At 38.9% G+C, this 19,014-nt stretch overlaps 2 protein-coding genes and 2 long non-coding RNA genes across 6 annotated transcripts; all 4 read left to right on the forward strand.

Annotated features, from left to right (window-relative positions):
* Positions 1 to 1,007: 1,007 nt before the first annotated feature.
* On the forward strand, positions 1,008 to 4,180 carry LOC311253770. Its single transcript, XR_014621888.1, has 5 exons — positions 1,008 to 1,984; positions 2,270 to 2,471; positions 2,600 to 2,716; positions 3,798 to 3,997; positions 4,094 to 4,180. It is a non-coding gene; the product is annotated as an uncharacterized lncRNA (long non-coding RNA).
* A 2,262-nt stretch (positions 4,181 to 6,442) lies between these two features.
* LOC311253766 (uncharacterized protein) lies at positions 6,443 to 12,412 on the forward strand. Of its 2 annotated transcripts, XM_084384242.1 has the most exons (17): positions 6,443 to 6,585; positions 6,721 to 6,879; positions 7,060 to 7,104; positions 7,214 to 7,306; positions 7,403 to 7,477; positions 8,206 to 8,294; positions 8,393 to 8,495; positions 8,617 to 8,733; positions 8,838 to 8,989; positions 9,144 to 9,290; positions 9,626 to 9,686; positions 9,814 to 9,942; positions 10,087 to 10,182; positions 10,309 to 10,406; positions 11,683 to 11,758; positions 11,973 to 12,124; positions 12,356 to 12,412. In XM_084384242.1, the coding sequence occupies exons 1-12, from the start codon at positions 6,457 to 6,459 to the stop codon at positions 9,883 to 9,885; spliced, it is 1,242 nt and encodes a 413-aa protein (XP_084240368.1). In that variant the 5' UTR covers positions 6,443 to 6,456; the 3' UTR covers positions 9,886 to 9,942; positions 10,087 to 10,182; positions 10,309 to 10,406; positions 11,683 to 11,758; positions 11,973 to 12,124; positions 12,356 to 12,412. The 2 variants fall into 2 exon arrangements, with proteins under 2 accessions (XP_084240368.1, XP_084240369.1); XM_084384243.1 differs by lacking the exon at positions 10,309 to 10,406.
* A 104-nt stretch (positions 12,413 to 12,516) lies between these two features.
* On the forward strand, positions 12,517 to 14,597 carry LOC311253767. The gene is made up of 3 exons (XR_014621885.1): positions 12,517 to 13,139; positions 14,008 to 14,219; positions 14,582 to 14,597. It is a non-coding gene; the product is annotated as an uncharacterized lncRNA (long non-coding RNA).
* Positions 14,598 to 14,616: 19 nt separating this feature from the next.
* Positions 14,617 to 18,877, forward strand: LOC311253768 (uncharacterized protein). Of its 2 annotated transcripts, none has more exons than XR_014621886.1 (6): positions 14,617 to 15,255; positions 16,233 to 16,489; positions 16,595 to 16,686; positions 16,780 to 16,890; positions 17,696 to 17,972; positions 18,222 to 18,877. XR_014621886.1 is itself a non-coding variant. In XM_084384244.1 (6 exons), the coding sequence occupies exons 1-6, from the start codon at positions 14,888 to 14,890 to the stop codon at positions 18,456 to 18,458; spliced, it is 1,131 nt and encodes a 376-aa protein (XP_084240370.1). In that variant the 5' UTR covers positions 14,617 to 14,887; the 3' UTR covers positions 18,459 to 18,877. The 2 variants fall into 2 exon arrangements, 1 of the variants encoding a protein (XP_084240370.1); XM_084384244.1 differs by having other exon boundaries at positions 16,444 to 16,489.
* The last annotated feature ends 137 nt before the right edge of the window (positions 18,878 to 19,014 follow it).

Consider the following 19,014-nt stretch of genomic DNA (forward strand, 5'->3'; position numbering starts at 1 on the left):
GCCAGAGACCGTACTTGCGAAGCAAAATACACGAGTGAAAGAATTGTACAATGCTTTCCATTCTCGACTCAGTGGCGTACTAGATAGCGTGACCACCCGCCCAGGAGAATACTAAGCACGAGACCGCTGATCCAAAGGGGCTGCTTTATGCAACTTTCTCTTTCTTTTGTGCCATAAACAAACCTTTTATCCTTTAAAATGTGCAAATTAGATCTTATCCTCATTTTTTTAATTTCTCACATCTAAGCCAGTATTGCAAATACTGGTGAAATGTGGTCTATATGTGAAGATTTAATCAACATCCTCATACCCAAATTTAGCCTTGTTCTAGCCTAGTCATCAGGTTTGCAATTGACGGCTATTACATGTTTATTACACAGAAAGTTGCTTGCTGGGTAGTGTATACAGCTCATCCACCGCCTCTATACAACCCCCAATATCAATTGCCTTACGTCATACCACAAACGATATGAATCATAGGCTATGTAGGCTATAGCAAAGTAGATCAGCGCTAAGCCATTACCCATAATTCAAGTGTGTTGCGTGAGGTCAGTACGTCTACCACTCTTTGATACCAGAGACAGTGTTTACCTGATGACTTGAAGACATAGCTGGTAAGTTTTGCTCGCATACAAGCTCTCACAAGGAAAAAAAAAAGTGGTTTCCATGATTTTACAGTATTCCCTACAATATTTAAGTAGTATGCTAGACTGGCAATGGAATTACTCTAACTGAAAAAGTCCGAATCACCTTGTCATAATTCTACAAGCAAGCTTACGTGAAGCCATTACCGAAGTTTACAGCCAAGTTGCAGTTGCTGTGTTCGAGTTGGAATTATAATACGTTACAATAAGTTGAGGTGAACCGTTCACTTTTTCATAAAAGCCTTAAAATAGGTGGTCAGTTGTATTGTTGTGGCCCCTCAACATTTTTAGAAATGGTGCCATCGAAAAAACGCGTAATGGCGGTTACGACGCTTTTTTTTTTCTAACAACTGTAGCCCACCTGCCAGCCTGACCTTCCAGTCATTGCAGGCAATGAAAGACAAGGGATTAATATCACAGGAGTGGTCTGACCAGTGTGAGAGCATGCATAAAGCTGCCTTAGAAAATGTAGTGGACACAGTATACCCCCTCTTTTATGGTGACATGGGATACTCCAAAAGATGGGTGTTCTTCTCTATATACACTGGCCAGATGGATAACTGGTGCAAATGTGGGCGCACTAGAGTAACCTTTGACTCAGTGTCTGGTAAGTGGAACTGCCAGTGTAGAGGGACTGGGAAATCACATTGTTGTCTCCACCGCATGCTGGCAATGTGGTGGATCTTTCAGGAATCCCCAGATCTTCTCCTGCCTAATTCAGACATCCTGATAAATGACATAGACGATCTGGAAACAGAAATACACATGTTGGAAGCTGAAATTTCAGCGTATGCCGAAAATGACAGAAATGTATGTCAAATGACCAACTATTTGTATACTAAAAAGAAAATCCCACCACTCCAGGAGCTACCAGTGGATCTCAGAAGTAAAGAGAAGGATCCCCCCAATGTTTTCTTTCCAGAAGAGACCACTTGCCCATATTGTCCGGGACCCACACCACCAGATCTACTGCCCTACAACATTATTACCACTCAGGCAACTGTTTATGGCTACACATACATTAAAAAAAGCAAGTGATGTTGATAGTTTAAAAAACATGCATCTGTTTCTGTCTGTCCTTTCTGACTGTCTGTCTGTCTGTCTGTCTATCAGTCATTATGTTACACATACTGTACATATTAAGTCTTCATCTGTGTTTGTTTGTCATCTTGTTTTCATTTGGCCCTAAATGATCTACAGGTATCTCCGTGGCCATCAAGCAGTGTCCCCTATGCAAGAACCATGTGCGTTTTCAGGACTACAAGTCTGGGTTCCACAATTTCAATGACCGTGTCTTCCTGACCCTCCCGTTATGTGAACTTCTGCTTTCTGCATTGACCGTAAGTGTTAATGTTTAGAGTGAAAATCTTTATTGAACGTCATCTGTCATGCAAATAATGATGAACTACTGCCAGGGGCCTTTGTTCTTTATTTTAAGCTACTTTTCATTGAAATTAGACACTATATAATGCTTTACGTGTTATGACATCATTAAATGTACTAACTCTCTATTTTAAGTAGTCGTTGAGGTTATTGGTAACAGAAAAGTTATGTCTCAGGACTGTTGTGTGTGACAACAGCAATTGGATGTATTTTTTTGACTCAGGTTTTTATGCATTTCTCAGAACAAAACCGCTCCTGGTCGCATGCCGTCAACCCTGTCATTCTTCAATGACAACCGTTTCCACCACCAAACTGTTCGAAGAGCTTTTCACCACTTTCTGTCATTGACAGACTTCAGATTCATGTTCAGTTGTTACCAGTGTGGGGACTGCCCTCCAGTTGTTATCGCAGATGCAAACTGGAAGGTAGCCTTTGACATACCAGGTGAGCCTGCAGTGTATACATGAACATCTAACTAAACTTAGTGTTGTTTGCAATTATGCTAATTATCAATAACAGCTATTGTTTATATCATTCTACACTGCTGTTGCTAATATGATGACTTTTTGCAGTCTCTACATTAGAAGAGGCCTGATCCAGAGGTTCTCACAGAAGAAGACCTCAGCATCAACATCAACAGCGCATGGGAACAGCTAGACAGTAAATGATCGCCGAGGGGTTTATATCAGGTTAGTTTATTGCATTAGACATTTAAAGTTCCTATCCTAGGCCCCATAACCACATTTACATGACAAGACAAAAATGGCTCAAGGAAAGGGGATGGGTTTGTCAAACAGAAACTGTTAACATTTGATTTACATTGTTCTTGTACGGAAAATTGAAAACACTTTTGGCATAACTTTGATTTGTTTTTATAAGCTACAAGTGAACTTTTGTGAGGTAATTATTAGCTTATCTGTGTACCTTCATATCAATCAATTGCCTATTCTGAAACGAAAACTGGAAAAAAGAGTGTTCTTTTAATTATGGTTTGTCATCTAATTTGAAAAAGGGAGATATCCTCGCGTTTTCACAAAATACAATAGAATTTGGTAGAATAAGACTAAATTTTTTTTATCACTCACAACCCTCATTTTTCTTCTAAGTATGCATCCAAAAGAATTGAATGGCCTGTACAGAAAATTCACACTGATCTCTCATCACTTGCCTGTGGCCAAAATTATAATCAAAGCTGGACAGGACTATACATACCTGTTATAAAAGTTTACCACATTGTTGCTCGCTTATGCCACAAGAGGGAGTATACCCTTAAGTGAGTTCTGTCCAGAGTAAACTGTTATTCACATAATTCATTTGATATAAAAAGTGCATACAGATCACAGCCATCAGTCCACAACAACGATCATGAATGCTTCCAGTACACTTTTTGCTAGAAATGCTCATTTAAAATCAGCCCAATTTCATATTTTGTAGTAATGAATATAGGACTTTTCTGTTGGCTTACTGCACATGTACTGATTTACATTTTATTTTTGGGACCAAGGTGCTGTCTTCTGTGTTGTTATTTCTTTGAGGGGATTTGTATGTTTTCCCTCATTTAAAGTCACTTATTGTGCATTTTAAGTTTTGTCAAGGTAGCCAGGACTGTGAGTGAGCTAAAGAAAAAACACGTTATTCAGAGTAACCGGAAAACAGTATAATTGGACATACATATCACACGCAGTACACAGGCCTGCATATCTATAAATTACATAGAGTATGTTGTTAATGTTAATGAAAGTTATTTTTATCATTTAAAAATATCCCCAGGTACATCAACTAGAAACCCATATGAGACCAAGACATCATACTCAACATTGGCTCCTTGGATGGGGGAGGATGTTAGAAAGGGGGACATGCTGCCAAAAACAGAGGCAAAGAAAGGCATGAAAAAAAGAAAAGAAGATTCAAAAGTGCCAGCAAAGCAGTTGGATGAAGACACGATTCTGTCCCTGCTTGAATTGAAGAAGGTGTGTTATATTGAAAATGTCAGTAGTTATTTTCGTCATTTATATTGTCTAAACAATGTAATACAAAAAAACTACTACTGTCCAAAACACCCACAGCCTCTAAAGAAAGACCTGCAAGAGGCCTGTAATGCACTTGGTGTCAGTGATGAGGGATCTGTCACTGACCTCGTGAACAGATTGGAGGAGCTCGTCAACTTCAAGGAAGTGTACCCAAAGCTTTTCTTGAAGCTGCAAGTCTTTTGCTGGAGGTTAGACTTCAAAATGAGATGTCTTTAAAATGATTATGTGTCGTTGGTCTTTTTTTCTATGTTTATGCTTTCTTTTATTATTTACAGGTGGAGTACTGCATTTCTCTTGCCCTCATGGAGTGGTCTACTATTTGAACTTTTTGTTCTGGACTGAGTCCGCTAGGGACCATGTTGATGGTTTGCTTAGTTTTAAAGCATTCCCAACATGCTATATCTCAGATGTGTCTGGCCAAGTTGCCAGACACATGAACAATCGAAGCAGGGCGATTGTGTCCACCAACCACAGACAATTTGGCAAGTGCAGCAGAAAAGAAACTCCAAATTGAAATGGCCTGGGTAAAAAACCTCAGTACACATTCCCCCTTACAACCACCAACAAAAAACGATGACCGATGGATACTGCCCCATCCAGTTACCAAAACCACTGAGAGGTACGCATTGTACGACCGTTTCCACCAGAAGAGACCAGAGGAAAGTTTAAGGAGTTTGAACTTGTGCCCCAATTTACGCTCCAAAATAAATTCATCTGTAGCAGAACAGCTGAATCGCGAGTTAGCAGCTACCAGGTACTCGCTCACCCAAATGAACGAGGTACATTTCAAGCAGACAGTGAGGATTTTGTTGGAGATGCACAACTGCTGCATTAACAACAAATTCCTTGATGACATCAGAAAACTGTCATCCGTGCCCCTGACATTGGGTCCGCTGGGCACACTGGTCTTCAGGTCTTCAGGTTTGTTTACATGTTTTCAACAGTGGTCAAATCAAATCAAATCAAATTTTATTTGTATAGCCCAAATTCACAAATCACAGTTTGCCTCAGAGGGCTTTACAATCTGTACAGAGACGACACCCTCTGTCCTTCGACCCTCGATTCGAGTGAGGAAAAACTTGCCCCAAAAAAAAGCCCTTTTAACAGGGGAAAAAAAAAATGCGGAAGAAACCTCAGGAAGAGCCACAGAGGAGGGATCCCTTTCCCAGGACGGACAGACGTGCAATAGATGTCGCATGTACAGAGCAGATCAACGAGATCACGATGTATACAATTATAATGGATGGTTGACAGGAATGAAAGCACATAAAGAGGCATCACAGCAACAACAATGAAATGCACATGGAAATGTGATTACTAGTGATAACAGTAGTAGTGGTTAACGGTAAGGATAGTATGTAGTATTGCATTACAATAATAGTAGTGGAACGTATGTAACAGAGATATGACTAATATTAGCGACAGTAGTGGTGGGTGTCAGGCAGGGCCATGGCAGTAGGCGCATCCATAATCAGGCAGGGCCATAGCAGTAGGCGCATCCACGATCCACGAACCGGGCGCGGCCAGGATCCATGGGAGCCTGTAGGACTAGAGAGCACAAGGACTCCGGGGAAGAAGTGAAGTCAGTGACATGCAGAGATGGGGCATGTATACAGGCATAATGTATACAGATGGAGAGGAGAGGAGGAGAGAGAAGCTCAGTGTGTCATTTGTCCCCCGGACTAGGCCTATAGCAGCATAACTAAGAGCTGGTCCAAGACAGGCCTGGGCCAGCCCTAACTATAAGCTCTATCGAAAAGGAAGGTCTTAAGTCTACTCTTAAAGGTAGAGAGGGTGTCCGCCTCCCGGACCAAAACAGGAAGATGGTTCCACAGAAGAGGAGCTTGATAACTGAAGGCTCTGGCTCCCATTCTGCTTTTGGAGACTTTAGGAACTACAAGTAAGCTTGCGTTCTGGGAGCGCAATGCTCTAGTTGGGTAATAGGGTAGTATGAGCTCCTGGAGATATGATGGTGCCTGACCATTAACAGCTTTGTAAGTGAGGAGAAGGATTTTAAACTCTATTCTTGATTTCACAGGGAGCCAGTGCAGAGAGGCCAATACAGGAGTAATATGATCTCTTTTCTTAGTTCCTGTCAGTACACGTGCTGCAGCATTCTGGACCAGCTGGAGACTCAAGTGGTGTGTTTAGTATATGGGAGTAGAAATATAGGAGTTGTATTATAAAAAACATTGTGACACTATGAACCACCCGCACAACTATGACAGTGAAAAACTAAAATTCTGTATTTCTGTGATCACAGCACACAGGATGCAACCTATTGCATTGCTCTTCCATTATTTAACAACCGAGGACATGCAATACACCCTTACATTATAAATAACACCGCTGTTAAGGAATAGTGCCTTTATACATGTGTAAAGACCAAATAATAATATATGGGACACTGCCACTTCCACCGCAGTGGGACACTGCCACTTCCACCGCCACCTATTGCTGTTCCAGCAGACAAGGTCCAAGACATCACTTTTCAGGCCAGCAACTACAGCATATCTGAAGAGGACAAGGTTAGTAGCTGCATCTGATGTTTTTCACATAAAAACAGTTTGAAAATCGTACAATGTGAACATAACTTTTCTCATTTTGTACTTCCATAATGATTATGAATTGTATAAGCTAATAGAAAACACTGCTGTTTGTAGAGCACTTTGAAAAGTCTTCTAACTGGATCTCGGGACGAAAATCAAGTTTTGACTAAAATCGGGAGAAAGTTCCAGATTTCAATAAAAGACATTAAGAGTGTTTGCCCTCTGGATTTACTGGACGACACCTCATGGACGATGCCGTGGCTGACAGATGATGTGAGTATGACAGTACTGTTAACATTATTAAATCTATTAAGACGTATATGTTTACAGTCAGACATGCAGTCTGACTAAAGATAAATGCTGTGGCTCATGTCAGTGTGCACTCAAGTGTGTGGTGACAATTTTTATGTGCTAAATCCTGCAAAAACTGATATCACCATCTTTTTTATTCAGGCTGTCAATTTCAGAGTGGCACAGATTACACGGGCCTGCAGTAAGGTAATATGAAGTACTTGTGTGTATGCTTTTGTCAATTCTGAACAAACACAACATCCTCAGTAAAGGTAGGAGACAGTAACACTTATAAATCTTTATCCCCACTGCACAGTCTGTGAGTTTGGCTCACTTTGACAACATTCTGTGGAGTCGGGACTGGATAAGAAATGGCCATGTCCAGGACAAAACTGTCAAACACTTAAAGGTGGGTTTGCCATTCTTGAAAGATGTATGTCTTTACAATCTGTCTTTTTAACATGGACATTTAATACTGAAATCGCTATTGTCTCCACTGCACTAGACTGCAGACCGAATATTTCTGCCAAGGCTTGTGGGTCACAGCACTCCTGAGACTGGAAACCACTTTATCCTTTGGGTAGGCCAACATGACAGCACATCAACCATGTCATAAAAATGATGTTAAACACATGTATATCACTATAATTATTCAAAAGAGATGCTTGGACCATGTTTGCTGCAGCAAAGTGTTAGCAACATGTTAAATTTGTGTGTAATTTTACTTCAAGAATTAAAGTGAACAGCAGGTAAACAGTAGCCAAAGTAGTATAAAAGTTATCACCCAAACATGCATTCAGAATGAAGAATGCAATAAACATATGATGCTATATTTGAAATACTATGCAAGAAATGTTTAACACTTATATTAATAAATAACACAAATAATAAGTGTAATGTGAGACATTTTATCAGTTACTAAAGGGGAGTTTTGCATTCCCCCATGGTAGTTGAGCTCATATTTGACATGTAAATATGCATTTTTATCTTTTAAGAAGACAATCATATTTACTCAAGTCCAGCATATAAATATAGGTCTCACACAGTGGACATGCTGCAATAAAAAAGTCATAGAACATTAGGTAAGAACATTTGTAATGATGTACTGTATAATTGATATGTTATTTTGTATAGCCTTAATGGTGTGATAAGACAGAGACTGATGGACAATATATAAATGTATAAATGCACCGATAACTTGGTTAGAAAGTTATCACTGTGGCTATCAAAAGCATTACTTTTTCTCTGTAAGACAAAACAAAAGATGTAACTGCAGATATATGTGCTTCTGGTATCTTTATGACTTAGGTACTAGACTTCTCAAACAAAGAATTGAGATTGTACGATTCTTTGAGGATTCAAACAACAATGACAGATGACGACATGGCTCTTCTGAGGTGAGAAGTGAAGACACAAAATTCAGAGGGTGGTTCAAAAATTTAGGCAAGGGAATTACTGTCATAGAAATGTGACCCCTTATGTTTTGTTATCAAAGTAATGTCTTCAGAAACCACGGAGGTCTCAAGGGATGGAAGGTCACATTCCCAAAGCAGTGGAGGCTGAGAGACCATGATAACTGTGGGATCTTTGTGTGCTCGGTAAGTAAACTGTTTCAGCTTTGTAGGAGCTGTCATCATTTGTAAAACACACAAACAGGATGACAACAAGAAATAACTGTTTTGTATGCCATTTGTGACTATGTTTTTATCCCAAAAAAAGGCAGCTGAGAATGAGGTCCAAAACAGAGATGTCAGCAATGACGATCTCTCCCTCAACCAGTGTCGAACTCTAAGAAGACACAATGCGGCTGAGATGATAAAAGGCCTGAGTGTTCAGGTCAGATATATTAAACTTTTCGCTTAAAGCCAATGTTTACTCAAAGAGAATTCAGAGTAATGTTATTTATGTTTTTATTTTTTTATTTTTTGTCATTCACACAGACTTTCCCACTCACCAAAGAAGACCTGGAAAAAATAAAATTTGAGGAGGACAGGATTCAGCAACAGGAAAAAAAAGCAAGCGACTCCAACTGTCATTGCTTAGCCTGGGAAAAACAAGCCTGCGTGTTTCAGCGGGTAACTGGCTCAAAGAGGTATTGAAGAAAGAAATTGAACAGCAATACGCAGCATTTGTGTAATGATTAATGCCAGGTGTTTGATACAAAAGTAGAGCATAATAAAGGTGTCTACAGTTTTAAGATAAATATAGTCGAATAAGCTGATAGACTGTTTCGATTTGTCTTGTAGAACACTCCACAGTCAAGTGAAAAACTTTTCTTGGCTCGAGTGTAAAAGCTGTGGAGGTTGGATACATTTTGAATGCGCAGGTGTGCAAGGAGACTGGACCACCAGAGAGTTCCATTGTGGTTGTGATCGCGACATGACTACATATCTGTAAGTATATGACACATGCTCATGTTCCATTAAATAACCTAAAAAAAAAAATTAAATAAATAAAAAAAACCTAATAAAATATCTCAAATAATTTGCTGTAATTTTATCGTTCTGTCATTACTGTATGAAATATGACCATAATTTGTTGAACAGTGATGTTTTTAAATTGTGCTAGTAGTACGGTACTTTAGCAAGCTGACTTTCAAAGAAATTACAATGTTTTTAAGTGTTGTCCTCCAGCTCAAAAGTCAATTAGGAACATTTTCTCAAATACATGTCTTTGCTATATTGCAATTACAAGCCGACCTCATAGTTCATGCTTTTACTTCTTGCAGGGATAAAGATATTGTGGAATCCACCCAGGCAGACAGCATTTTGACTGACAAAGAGATCAAGGTATTACTGACAGATTTCCCTTTTTGGGTTTGGGGTTTGGTTTGAAAGAATAATGACATCCTTTTTCAAACCTGACATGTTGCTTTTTAAAGGTATTTGGACTGATTAAACTATTTTGTATTCTCAGTGTTTGGAGATAGATCTTCTGTCAGGTCGCATTCTGTCAAACAGAATGTACCTGTTCAGGAACACAGGATAAGACCCAACACTGAAAGCATTCTATGCTGACCACCTGTCTGTTTTTGACGACATAAAGGTAAAGATTATACATGCATGTAATGCTAATATATTAATAAACACCTTACAAATGAAAAAAATAGTTCATGGTGTCTCTACGTATGAAACGCATACAATATGAAAATAAAGGCAAATATTAATGTTGTCATTATCAATATTTCAGACAGGAGAACTCATTGTCAGGTTAGAAGGGCTTGTTGCCAAACAAGTGGCTGTTGCTGAAAGAGATGCCTACTTAATTGAGGTCATTTTGCCAGAGGTAAGTACAACATAATTTTTTGTATCCAAGTTAGACAAATAAAAAGTTAATTATTTCTTGCCCGGGGGATTAAATGAATTGTGACAATAAAACCACAATGACAAATAAAATAAAAAATTGTTCCAGGTAGTCATCGAGTGGCTAACACAGCGGTTCAGCATCTGCCGGTATGAAGCAGAATGTATTCTGCTAAGTACCACCTTTTTGTGGAACAAGATGGAATGGTAATGTATTAACATTTAGAAACAGTATTTGCAAGTCAGGGTTAGGGTTAGGGTTAGGGTTAGGTGAGTGGTAAAGCATAGGGCAATATTTCAAGTCTGTCTTCTATTTATGTAGCGTTACCCATCCAAATTTGTCAAATCAAGTGGATATTTGATAACAGTAGTCCATTTTTGTATAAAAACATTTACTGTGTAAAAGTGTCAATATATTTTTTTAAAACAACAGAACGTCTAAAAATGGCACAAAAATACACATCTCAAAATAAAAAACATTTTGAATTTCTAACAGAAGCCCCTAGAGCAATTTTGAAGAAAATAAAGTCTATGTCATTTTCTAATACATTAAGCAATGACATTATTGCAGCATCACAAATGTCACAAATTAGTATAGTGATCAACAATCATCCCGTACCACGAGATCTCGCGATATAAAATCGTTAAACTATTTTTCGTGGAGGTTAAAAGCTGTCTCGCGATATGAGTAGCTACAGAACAAATGCAGAGCGGCAGCTCGTATAACGGAGTCTGACGTTCAACTGGCAACATTTAGAGTGCTTGGTGGAAGCAATAAGCGGCACACGGTGACAGACAAGACGGGAACAACATGTAAGCACTATTATAAGCACTAATACTACAAAATAGTGCCGTACACTGCGGCTAACACGAGCACTATGCAAAGACACCCACAGATAGCATAGCCGAAGTTTTACAAGCATCTGCGAGTGACTGCGAGCTTCAGATGCTAAACCATGGTGTTGCTACTGTGACCGACAATTTACGCAAATTGTCGTTGTAGTTGTAGCCAGCTGTCTTTATCACGCTTGAACAAAAAATGTGTCAGTCTGTGTTTGCACTTTAAGTATTGAGAGACTATTATTATTATTATTATTATTATTATTATTATTATTATTATCTATTAATTTCTCATTTGAATTTATGGAAAGGAGTTCAGTAACAAGGTCACACACTAGAACTGAAATGACGTTCATTACAAGATAAGAACTATTTAAAACATTTCACGATGGATCAGCATTGTTTTGCATTTTGTGCAAACACTATTTTTCCAGTCACATATTTCATCATTGAAGTTGTCTTTGCAAATAGTGTTCAAAAAACGTCTCATTCTCGTGAACCCAAAATCATGTAGTGTCTCTGTCATGAGCTGGGTGTATCATCACACCACTGTTTTTCAACTAATCACGAAAGAGTTCAAGTGCTGCAGTTACATATTCAAGCTTCCACAAATAAACTTAATGCCTTTTCCATGACTTGGCAGGTTGGAAAGTGGAACTGCCCCAGGTGCCAAATGTGTGCAGACAACAGGAGGGCCTCACACAACGCACTTTGAGGAGGTACTTTATTATTCAATGATAACTACAATTTTTACTTGCATAGTAATTACCAGTCATAAGCGATCATCATCATTCACTGACATTTTGTGCAACCCAACACATCCACATATATGCCAAAAGGTACAAAGTACATCAGTGTTCTAATTTGGATAAATACTCAAGTAAAGTTTTGGTGCAGTAATTTTTAAAATTTTATTTGAATTTGTCTGCACAGCTTTCTGATGAACTTCTTGTGGAGGTGTTTCTGGAAGTCATCCTCATGGAAGGAGATGGCCATCGCAAAGATTGCACTTGTATGCAAGACGTTTAGGGACATTGTATCAAGTAAATGGTTCCGGAAGAGAGCACATTACAGATGGCTACAAAGTAAGTAACAATAACGTAAGCAAATGTATATACAGTGCCTATAAAAAGTATTCCCATAAGCTTTGGCTGGTGAAGAACCCGGGCAACAGTTGTTGTATACAGAGTCTCTCCCATTTCAGCTGCTGAAGCTTTTAACTCCTTCAGAGTAGTCATAGGTGTCTTGGTGGCCTCCCTCACTAGCCTCCTTCTGTGTTTTAATTATGTATTAATGTGTTGTTTTTTTCTCAATAGGTGTTGTGAATCTTCAAAAGTTTTCTTCTGCTTTTCAAGAAGAACTCAAAAGCATGTACACAATTGAACCTTGCACTGCCTGTGGATTGCTATACAAATCCTTCCCTGGAGGTATAAATGCCAGTTTTCTGATTCATAACAGTGCGCTCAGTTGCAGTTTTTTGGCTTTGTTGAGCTACATTTCATATCAGCAAACACCTGTAATGTGTTGTAATGTCAACCTTAACTGTTCATATCTCTCTTCTTCTTCAAGGATATATTGGGCAAGGGAGGAGAGTATGGAGCCAGAACGGTGACTTTAAAATTTGGCATCCAAAAAAAAAATTGGCATTGAAAACAAAACCAGTACTGAAAAAGGAAACATTGGCATTGAAACATTTGTATTGAAAACAGTTGTATTGGCATTGAAACAAGTATTGGCACTGAAAAAGGAAACTAATTAAAATAATTAAAATCTGAAAATCTTATTATTTTATTTTATTGGGATTTTTTGTATTTTTCAATGACAATCTTGAGATTTTTTCTTCATGTCACTTTTTTTTCAGTGACAGATTTTTTTACAATGTCAGTATTTTTTCAGTGTCACTGATTTTCAGTTTCAACTTTCTGTCACTGTTTTGGCGTCGAGAGGGAGGGGTCTGAGGGGAGGGGCAAGTAGAGCGTGGTTTGCATATAATTTGCATATCGGCATCCTGAAGAAGTGCGCAACCCGCCATCAGCCCGAAGCCTCTGGCATGGTGGCATTGCTAAAATGTCCAGTCCACCGGGAACTTCCAAACCGCAAGTAAGTCTGTTTTTTTTCTCTGCTATTTACATGTTTATTCACATGCAACCTGGCCTGTTTGGTTAGCTTTTAACGGCCGTTATGTTGTTTTTGTAGAGGTCCGCTGGAACATGTAAGTTTCTAACATTAGCCGTGTTGGCTAACTTAACCTGTGGTTAATGCAGGATCAAAAATAAACACCCGCCAAGCGCCGAACACGGCTAAAAGTCGGTTTTGGCAGAAAAATAAATTAATGTCATGTGTCACCGGCCTGGCGGTAAATACTTGTTGCTGCCAAGTAATAATACATCACAACAGCGGCTAACAGTAACATAGCCTGGGACGTTAACATTGACATGATAAACAGCAGGGCTTCGGCTGTGTAGTTAAGCTACTGACATCCCCAGCACACGCACACACACACCATACAGAGTCTCATCTTTGAGCCGCTAGCTCAGCTTCAACGCAGGTATGCCACAATAACTCTTACAAGGGCCGCGAATTTGCTTCTGGTGACGATAAAAATGTTCCAGCGGACTCTGTTTCCAGCGCGGTCATGGAGAGTCTGAGCAGCTAACTTACTGAGCTGTGACTACCAGCTCTGCTTTTCTCAGTTTACCTGCCACTGACAGATGAGCCAGAAAGTTAAATGTGGACCCTGAGTAAATGGTAGCTAATGTTAAGTCTCCAGCCCTGTGATGTTTTGCCGTTGTGTTTTTCACAAAGACCCTGGCCGAGTGAAAGTTAACTTTAAACGGCTGTTGTGCTGGTTTGGCAGCGGTCCACTGAAACCAATGCTAAGTTATTAGGTGTTGGCTAGCTAATCTGTGGTTAATGATAGTTAGCGTTAATTCTCCAGCCCTGTGATGTCTCTTTTCTTTTTCTTTAGGAGTTAGAGGCCAGTGTTATTGCTGCTGCACAAGGCCTCATAAACGTGCTAACGCAAAATATTCAGCAGCATCACACCCCAGCACAGCAGAATCCAGTGCAGTCACATGAGCAACAGAATCGACAAGCACAAACCCGGAATATTACTTCAGTTCAAGGGAGGTGTTGTTGAAGTTGAGAGAGATGGCAGATTCGCGACCCCAACAGATGACGGTAAGTTAATCAAAATATGTTTACCTATTAACTTTTATATATTTGGCTTTTTGCGCTGACGATCCAAGGAAATGACAAGTTTCTTTAAATAACATCTTTTGTTATTTCATGAATTGCACTGAGTTCTGCTTAGCTAATTTGAAATCAAAATTAAAGTTTTGCATTTGCTCATATGTGGAAAGGGGGGTTTCTAACATTAAATTATTTGATTTAAACGTAATTAATATTTAATTAAATGTGCGCCAATTCAACATTTCTATAGCTGTATGGCAGATCTAAGGTAGAGTAGCTTGTCATGGCAACTTGAGCTCTGATAAATGTGTCATCACATTAGTGTTTTTTTTTTTTTATATTAATTACAGGAACCTTCGATTGTGACGCAGTTCATGGAGAGAATGCTGAGAAGGCTTCAGGAAGTTCTGCGACGTCAGCCTGTGGATTTGGATTATTTGCACTTTGTTTTAAGTCATGAAGTGGGACTTCTACGCTCTTTTGCCAATGTAGTAGAGCTGCCTCAAGATGTTGTTCGTGCTTTATCTGACTTATTAAGACTTCTTCGTTTACAAGAGGAGAGTTATCCAGCTGCCACCTATGTAGAGGTTCTGGGGGGTGGTAGGGGACAGCCAAAACTTGCAATTTCTAAAGAATGTCTCCAAAACCTTATCGACATGCAGTTGTCCATCCCCTGTGTAGCTAAGCTCCTGGGTGTCTGCAAAAGGACAGTATATCGGCGGATGCGTGAGTATGGACTATCAGTTACGGGATCATACAGCAATATCACAGATATGGAGCTGGACAATCTTGTGCGCTCAGTTAAATTGAGGATGCCGCACATAGGCTATAGAATGATGAAGGGCGAACTGCAAGCGATGGGACACCGAGTCAGATGGGAGCAGGTTTCAGCATCCATGCACAGGGTGGATTCTGCAGGGATCTTGGAGAGAATGGCACGTTTAGGCTGTGTTGCTAGAAGAACATATTCTGTCAAGGGTCCCCACTCACTGGTCCACGTGGACACAAACCACAAACTTATCAGGTGTGTGTGTGTGTTTGTTATGTTTTACAAGAATATTGTTATAATATGTTCATATATTTATATGTATAAATGTTGAAATTGTTTGCAGAGGGAGTCTTGCTTGAGCTTTTACAAATAAGTTCTATTCATGTTTGAAGGATGCTGGTAGATTTTGTATGCTATTACAACATAGGCTATAGATTGCTGGAGCTGTATTACAACAAAACAAACTTTTGTAATACAGTTTATTAATTAAGCTGCACATACAGTTAGTTTGTGCCCCCATTCTATAAAATTTCAACATGTGAATGGGTAGCTATTTAATGATTGTTGCTTAGTGACTCTTAGTCCATTCCACACTGTGTGGATCAGCATGCATGCTGTAAATTAAGAACATTCCTGAAGAAGCCTTGATCATTTTAGCATGGTTCTTTAAGGTTCTTTAATTCAGCGTTAGGCAGTAAATGCAGTAGTTTACCATAAAAAAACAGGATGAGGATGTCATACAGTCAGGAAAAAGTCTACTGTGCCACACATAATGAAACATGGTTATGTGTACAACATTGGTTTAACTGTTACATGAAATAAAGGAGGGAAAAAACAGTCATTTACACACTGAGGCTAGTTTCATTTCATCATATTATAGGGGGATGTCCCGTCTAAAGTGCAGCTTTTACAAATAATTGGACTTCACTCTATGAGACCATCTCAAGAACATCATCTTGAATACTGACAGTTTTTCTTTAAGGTCTTTGCAGTTGTCTCCAGTGAATGTGTAGTCCTCTTTGGACAGTGTGAAATTAATTAATTAAGAAATTATTTAATAAAGTGATGGTAGATGTCTTGTATACCCCCCTAGTAAACCATCCATTTAATATTGTGGAAAATATACCGGAGGATGCTGCCCATCTTTGCTGATTAAACCTTTTTGAATACCCTAATTTTTTTTATTGTAATTTGGTTAAAGCAGAATCATGAAGATAACTTTTTTTTGACAGTATAACTGCACAGTGAGAAAAGAAACATGCAATTCTGTAGGGAAAAGATTCTAAATGTTACATGGGTTCATGGTAAGTTAACATGAAACTTGAAAACCTGGGAAATACCTTGTATGAAAATCTGAATTGACCCACTTAATGATTTGTGTATGTAGAGCTATTATAATTTTAAGAGTTGATACACTTTCTGATAATTTATTTTTCCTTTCAGATATGGTATTGTTATCTTCGCTGGAATTGATGGTTATTCACGAAAGGTAAACATTTGACACTTTTTCAAAAAGCAATGCGGCTGAGCCTAGTATTACCATATTCTATTTAGTGTGGCACATTCACGCAAGTATTTTGTCACTATACTCTAGATAATGTACCTGGGTTCTGCGAATAATAACAAGGCATCAACAGCACTTGGCTTCTTCATGAGCTCAGTTGAAAAGTTTGGCTTTCCATTAAGGTAAGAAAACAGCAAGAGCATGATTGTCTTTTTGTCAAAATTCATTGACTGAAAACATTTGACTTTATCTCTGTTTCTTATGTCATAATTTAGAGTTAGAGGAGACCAAGGGGTTGAAAATGTCGGCATTGCTCAATGCATGTTCACTATTCGTGGCTGTGGCAGAGCAAGCTACATATCTGGGAAAAGTGTGCATAATCAAAGGTAAATATCAAAGTTGTGTTTCTTTTAAGTAACCCTAACCCAATGATTTGTTTTTTGATGCCTAAAGCATTAAAGAATTGCATTGCAAAGACCGTAACACCAACATCTCTGTCCTAGTAAATTTGGATAATCCACAGACTCGCTGTAAACAGTCTTCACCAAAAATGATTTATGTAAAAATGATTTCTGTCATAGAAATTCTTGGGAGCAAGTCAATTCTTATTGACGGCCAGCCGGGGAGACTTGCAACAGTAATACAGAGTGAACACTGCAGTACCAAACCAAATCTGAAGGATACATCCTCACAGGAAGCATTTATCCTTCGTAGGCCTACAGAGATGCACTGTGTCCAAATTAGGTTATTGTTCACCACTTTATACATGCGTGAAGAGTCTTGGATTTTTGTTCAAATCAAGACACCATGCTTACCTAAGTTAACTTAAGTCAATGTTTCCCACATATAGACTTTACTTGGGCGGGCCACCCAGGTATATGGATGGCCAGCCCGGGTATATTTGGCAACCCATTCAACGTTTTGCAGAGAAAAATAGAGAAGCAATCTATTATGTTACAATACATGCAACACTTTCTACAGAGAGTCTATCTGTAATGAAACAAAATATAGATGATCTCAACCTTGGGTTACCTAGGAAATGGATAGCAGTGCATCCATATCAAGACAGTTGCGTCAGTCAGTTCACCAAGCAGGCAGAGAGGAGAAACCAAGTCTGACCTACATTTTGAGTGTCCCTGGCTGTGATTCTAATATTAATACGGTGCACTTTTTGTATTTTTGTTCCTTAAGAGTGGAGCGCTTATGGCGTGACGTGTGGATGGCAGTAACAAGGGTATATTATGAGCTACTTCATGGTCTTGAAGAGGAGTGCCTGCTTGATCCCTCCAACAGCCTGCAGTTATTCTGTGCCCAGTACATATTTGTACCACGCCTCCAAATGGACCTAGACACTTTTACAGCTGGGTGGGATAACCATCCTCTGCGTACGGAACAAAACCTGACTCCCAATCAACTTTGGACCATTGGATTTCTCCAGTATCCTGTGGCTGCTCCAGAGAATCTAGAGGTAGACCTCAAAAATGTTGAATCCAAGCTATGTTTAATCAGGTTTACCCATTGTCTCATATTTTAAGATCTGAAACAATTGTGACAAATAATGCAAAAATAGATCAAATCAGAAGTCAAAAAATGTTTTAACGACAATGTATATTCAGTATTTTCGTACTCTCAACAAATTAAAATGAATTCTTTGAAGATCAAATGTGTGAAGTATACAAAAGGCAAGTGTTATAACAAAATTACTTGCCATTTATAGGATTTGCAAGATCACTTGTTGGACTTCAACCCTGACAGTTTGAGAGAAGATGCTCCTGCTGCTGCTGCTGCTGCTGGTGGAGTAGTTCTACCACCCATCCAGTGCCCTCTGGGGCCACAGGCTATGGCTGGACTGAGGGCAGCCATCAATCCTATCACTCCCTCCCAGGACAATGGAAGAGACATTTACAAGGCTGCGCTTGACTATGTAACATTTCACTCAAACTTTGCAGGATAACATGCAGTCTGCAATATAGAATAGATGTTCAACAGTTTCTGTGATTTCAAAAAAATTGTTTCTGATTCTTAGACAAATGAAATTGTAATTGCTTGCATGAATAGGTATTTGTGCAGAACTATTGTGGAGATTGTTTAGGATATATAGGTTTTACTATGCAGTATATAAACAACTCAGTCTGTCATGGTAAAAAGAGATCCAGTTTTATTCTGCTGTTACTTGTTTTAAACAACCAAATGTAACCTCCCACAATTTTATTGGCCAAACTTTTAAATCTAGTGTATGCAGATATTTTAAACTGGCGTCTTAAATACCATTAGACAGTTATCTCGCACTGCATTACACATCTACCAAACTCAGTATGTCATGTTTGATATCTTGGTAATGAAGAATTTAAAATAAAGCTATGTGAATTTGAACACTTTCATGCTGTATAATGTGCATCTGTATTGTGTTGGGCTCTTAAGTGAAATGCTGGGGGTTTTTTTCAGTGGAAAACAGCACATTAGTTCCATTTTACAGCATAATACTGTAGACATACTCAAGTAAAACACTT

This window comes from Pagrus pagrus (genome assembly GCF_965226575.1).
Source record: "Pagrus pagrus genome assembly, contig: HAP1_SCAFFOLD_43, whole genome shotgun sequence".
In the NCBI taxonomy this organism is placed as follows: Eukaryota; Metazoa; Chordata; class Actinopteri; order Spariformes; family Sparidae; genus Pagrus; species Pagrus pagrus.

What these genes read in the sequence shown, in the direction of transcription:
- LOC311253768 (XM_084384244.1), top strand. Translation starts at nt 14,888, where the DNA reads ATGCAGTTGTCCATCCCCTGTGTAGCTAAGCTCCTGGGTGTCTGCAAA. An exon ending in TTGATGGTTATTCACGAAAG is followed by an intron (nt 16,490 to 16,594) that starts GTAAACATTTGA and finishes ACTATACTCTAG; the next exon opens with ATAATGTACCTGGGTTCTGC. An exon ending in AAAAGTGTGCATAATCAAAG is followed by an intron (nt 16,891 to 17,695) that starts GTAAATATCAAA and finishes TTGTTCCTTAAG; the next exon opens with AGTGGAGCGCTTATGGCGTG.
- LOC311253766 (XM_084384242.1), top strand. Translation starts at nt 6,457, where the DNA reads ATGGGACACTGCCACTTCCACCGCAGTGGGACACTGCCACTTCCACCG. An exon ending in TTACACGGGCCTGCAGTAAG is followed by an intron (nt 7,105 to 7,213) that starts GTAATATGAAGT and finishes CCCACTGCACAG; the next exon opens with TCTGTGAGTTTGGCTCACTT. An exon ending in CGCGACATGACTACATATCT is followed by an intron (nt 9,291 to 9,625) that starts GTAAGTATATGA and finishes TACTTCTTGCAG; the next exon opens with GGATAAAGATATTGTGGAAT.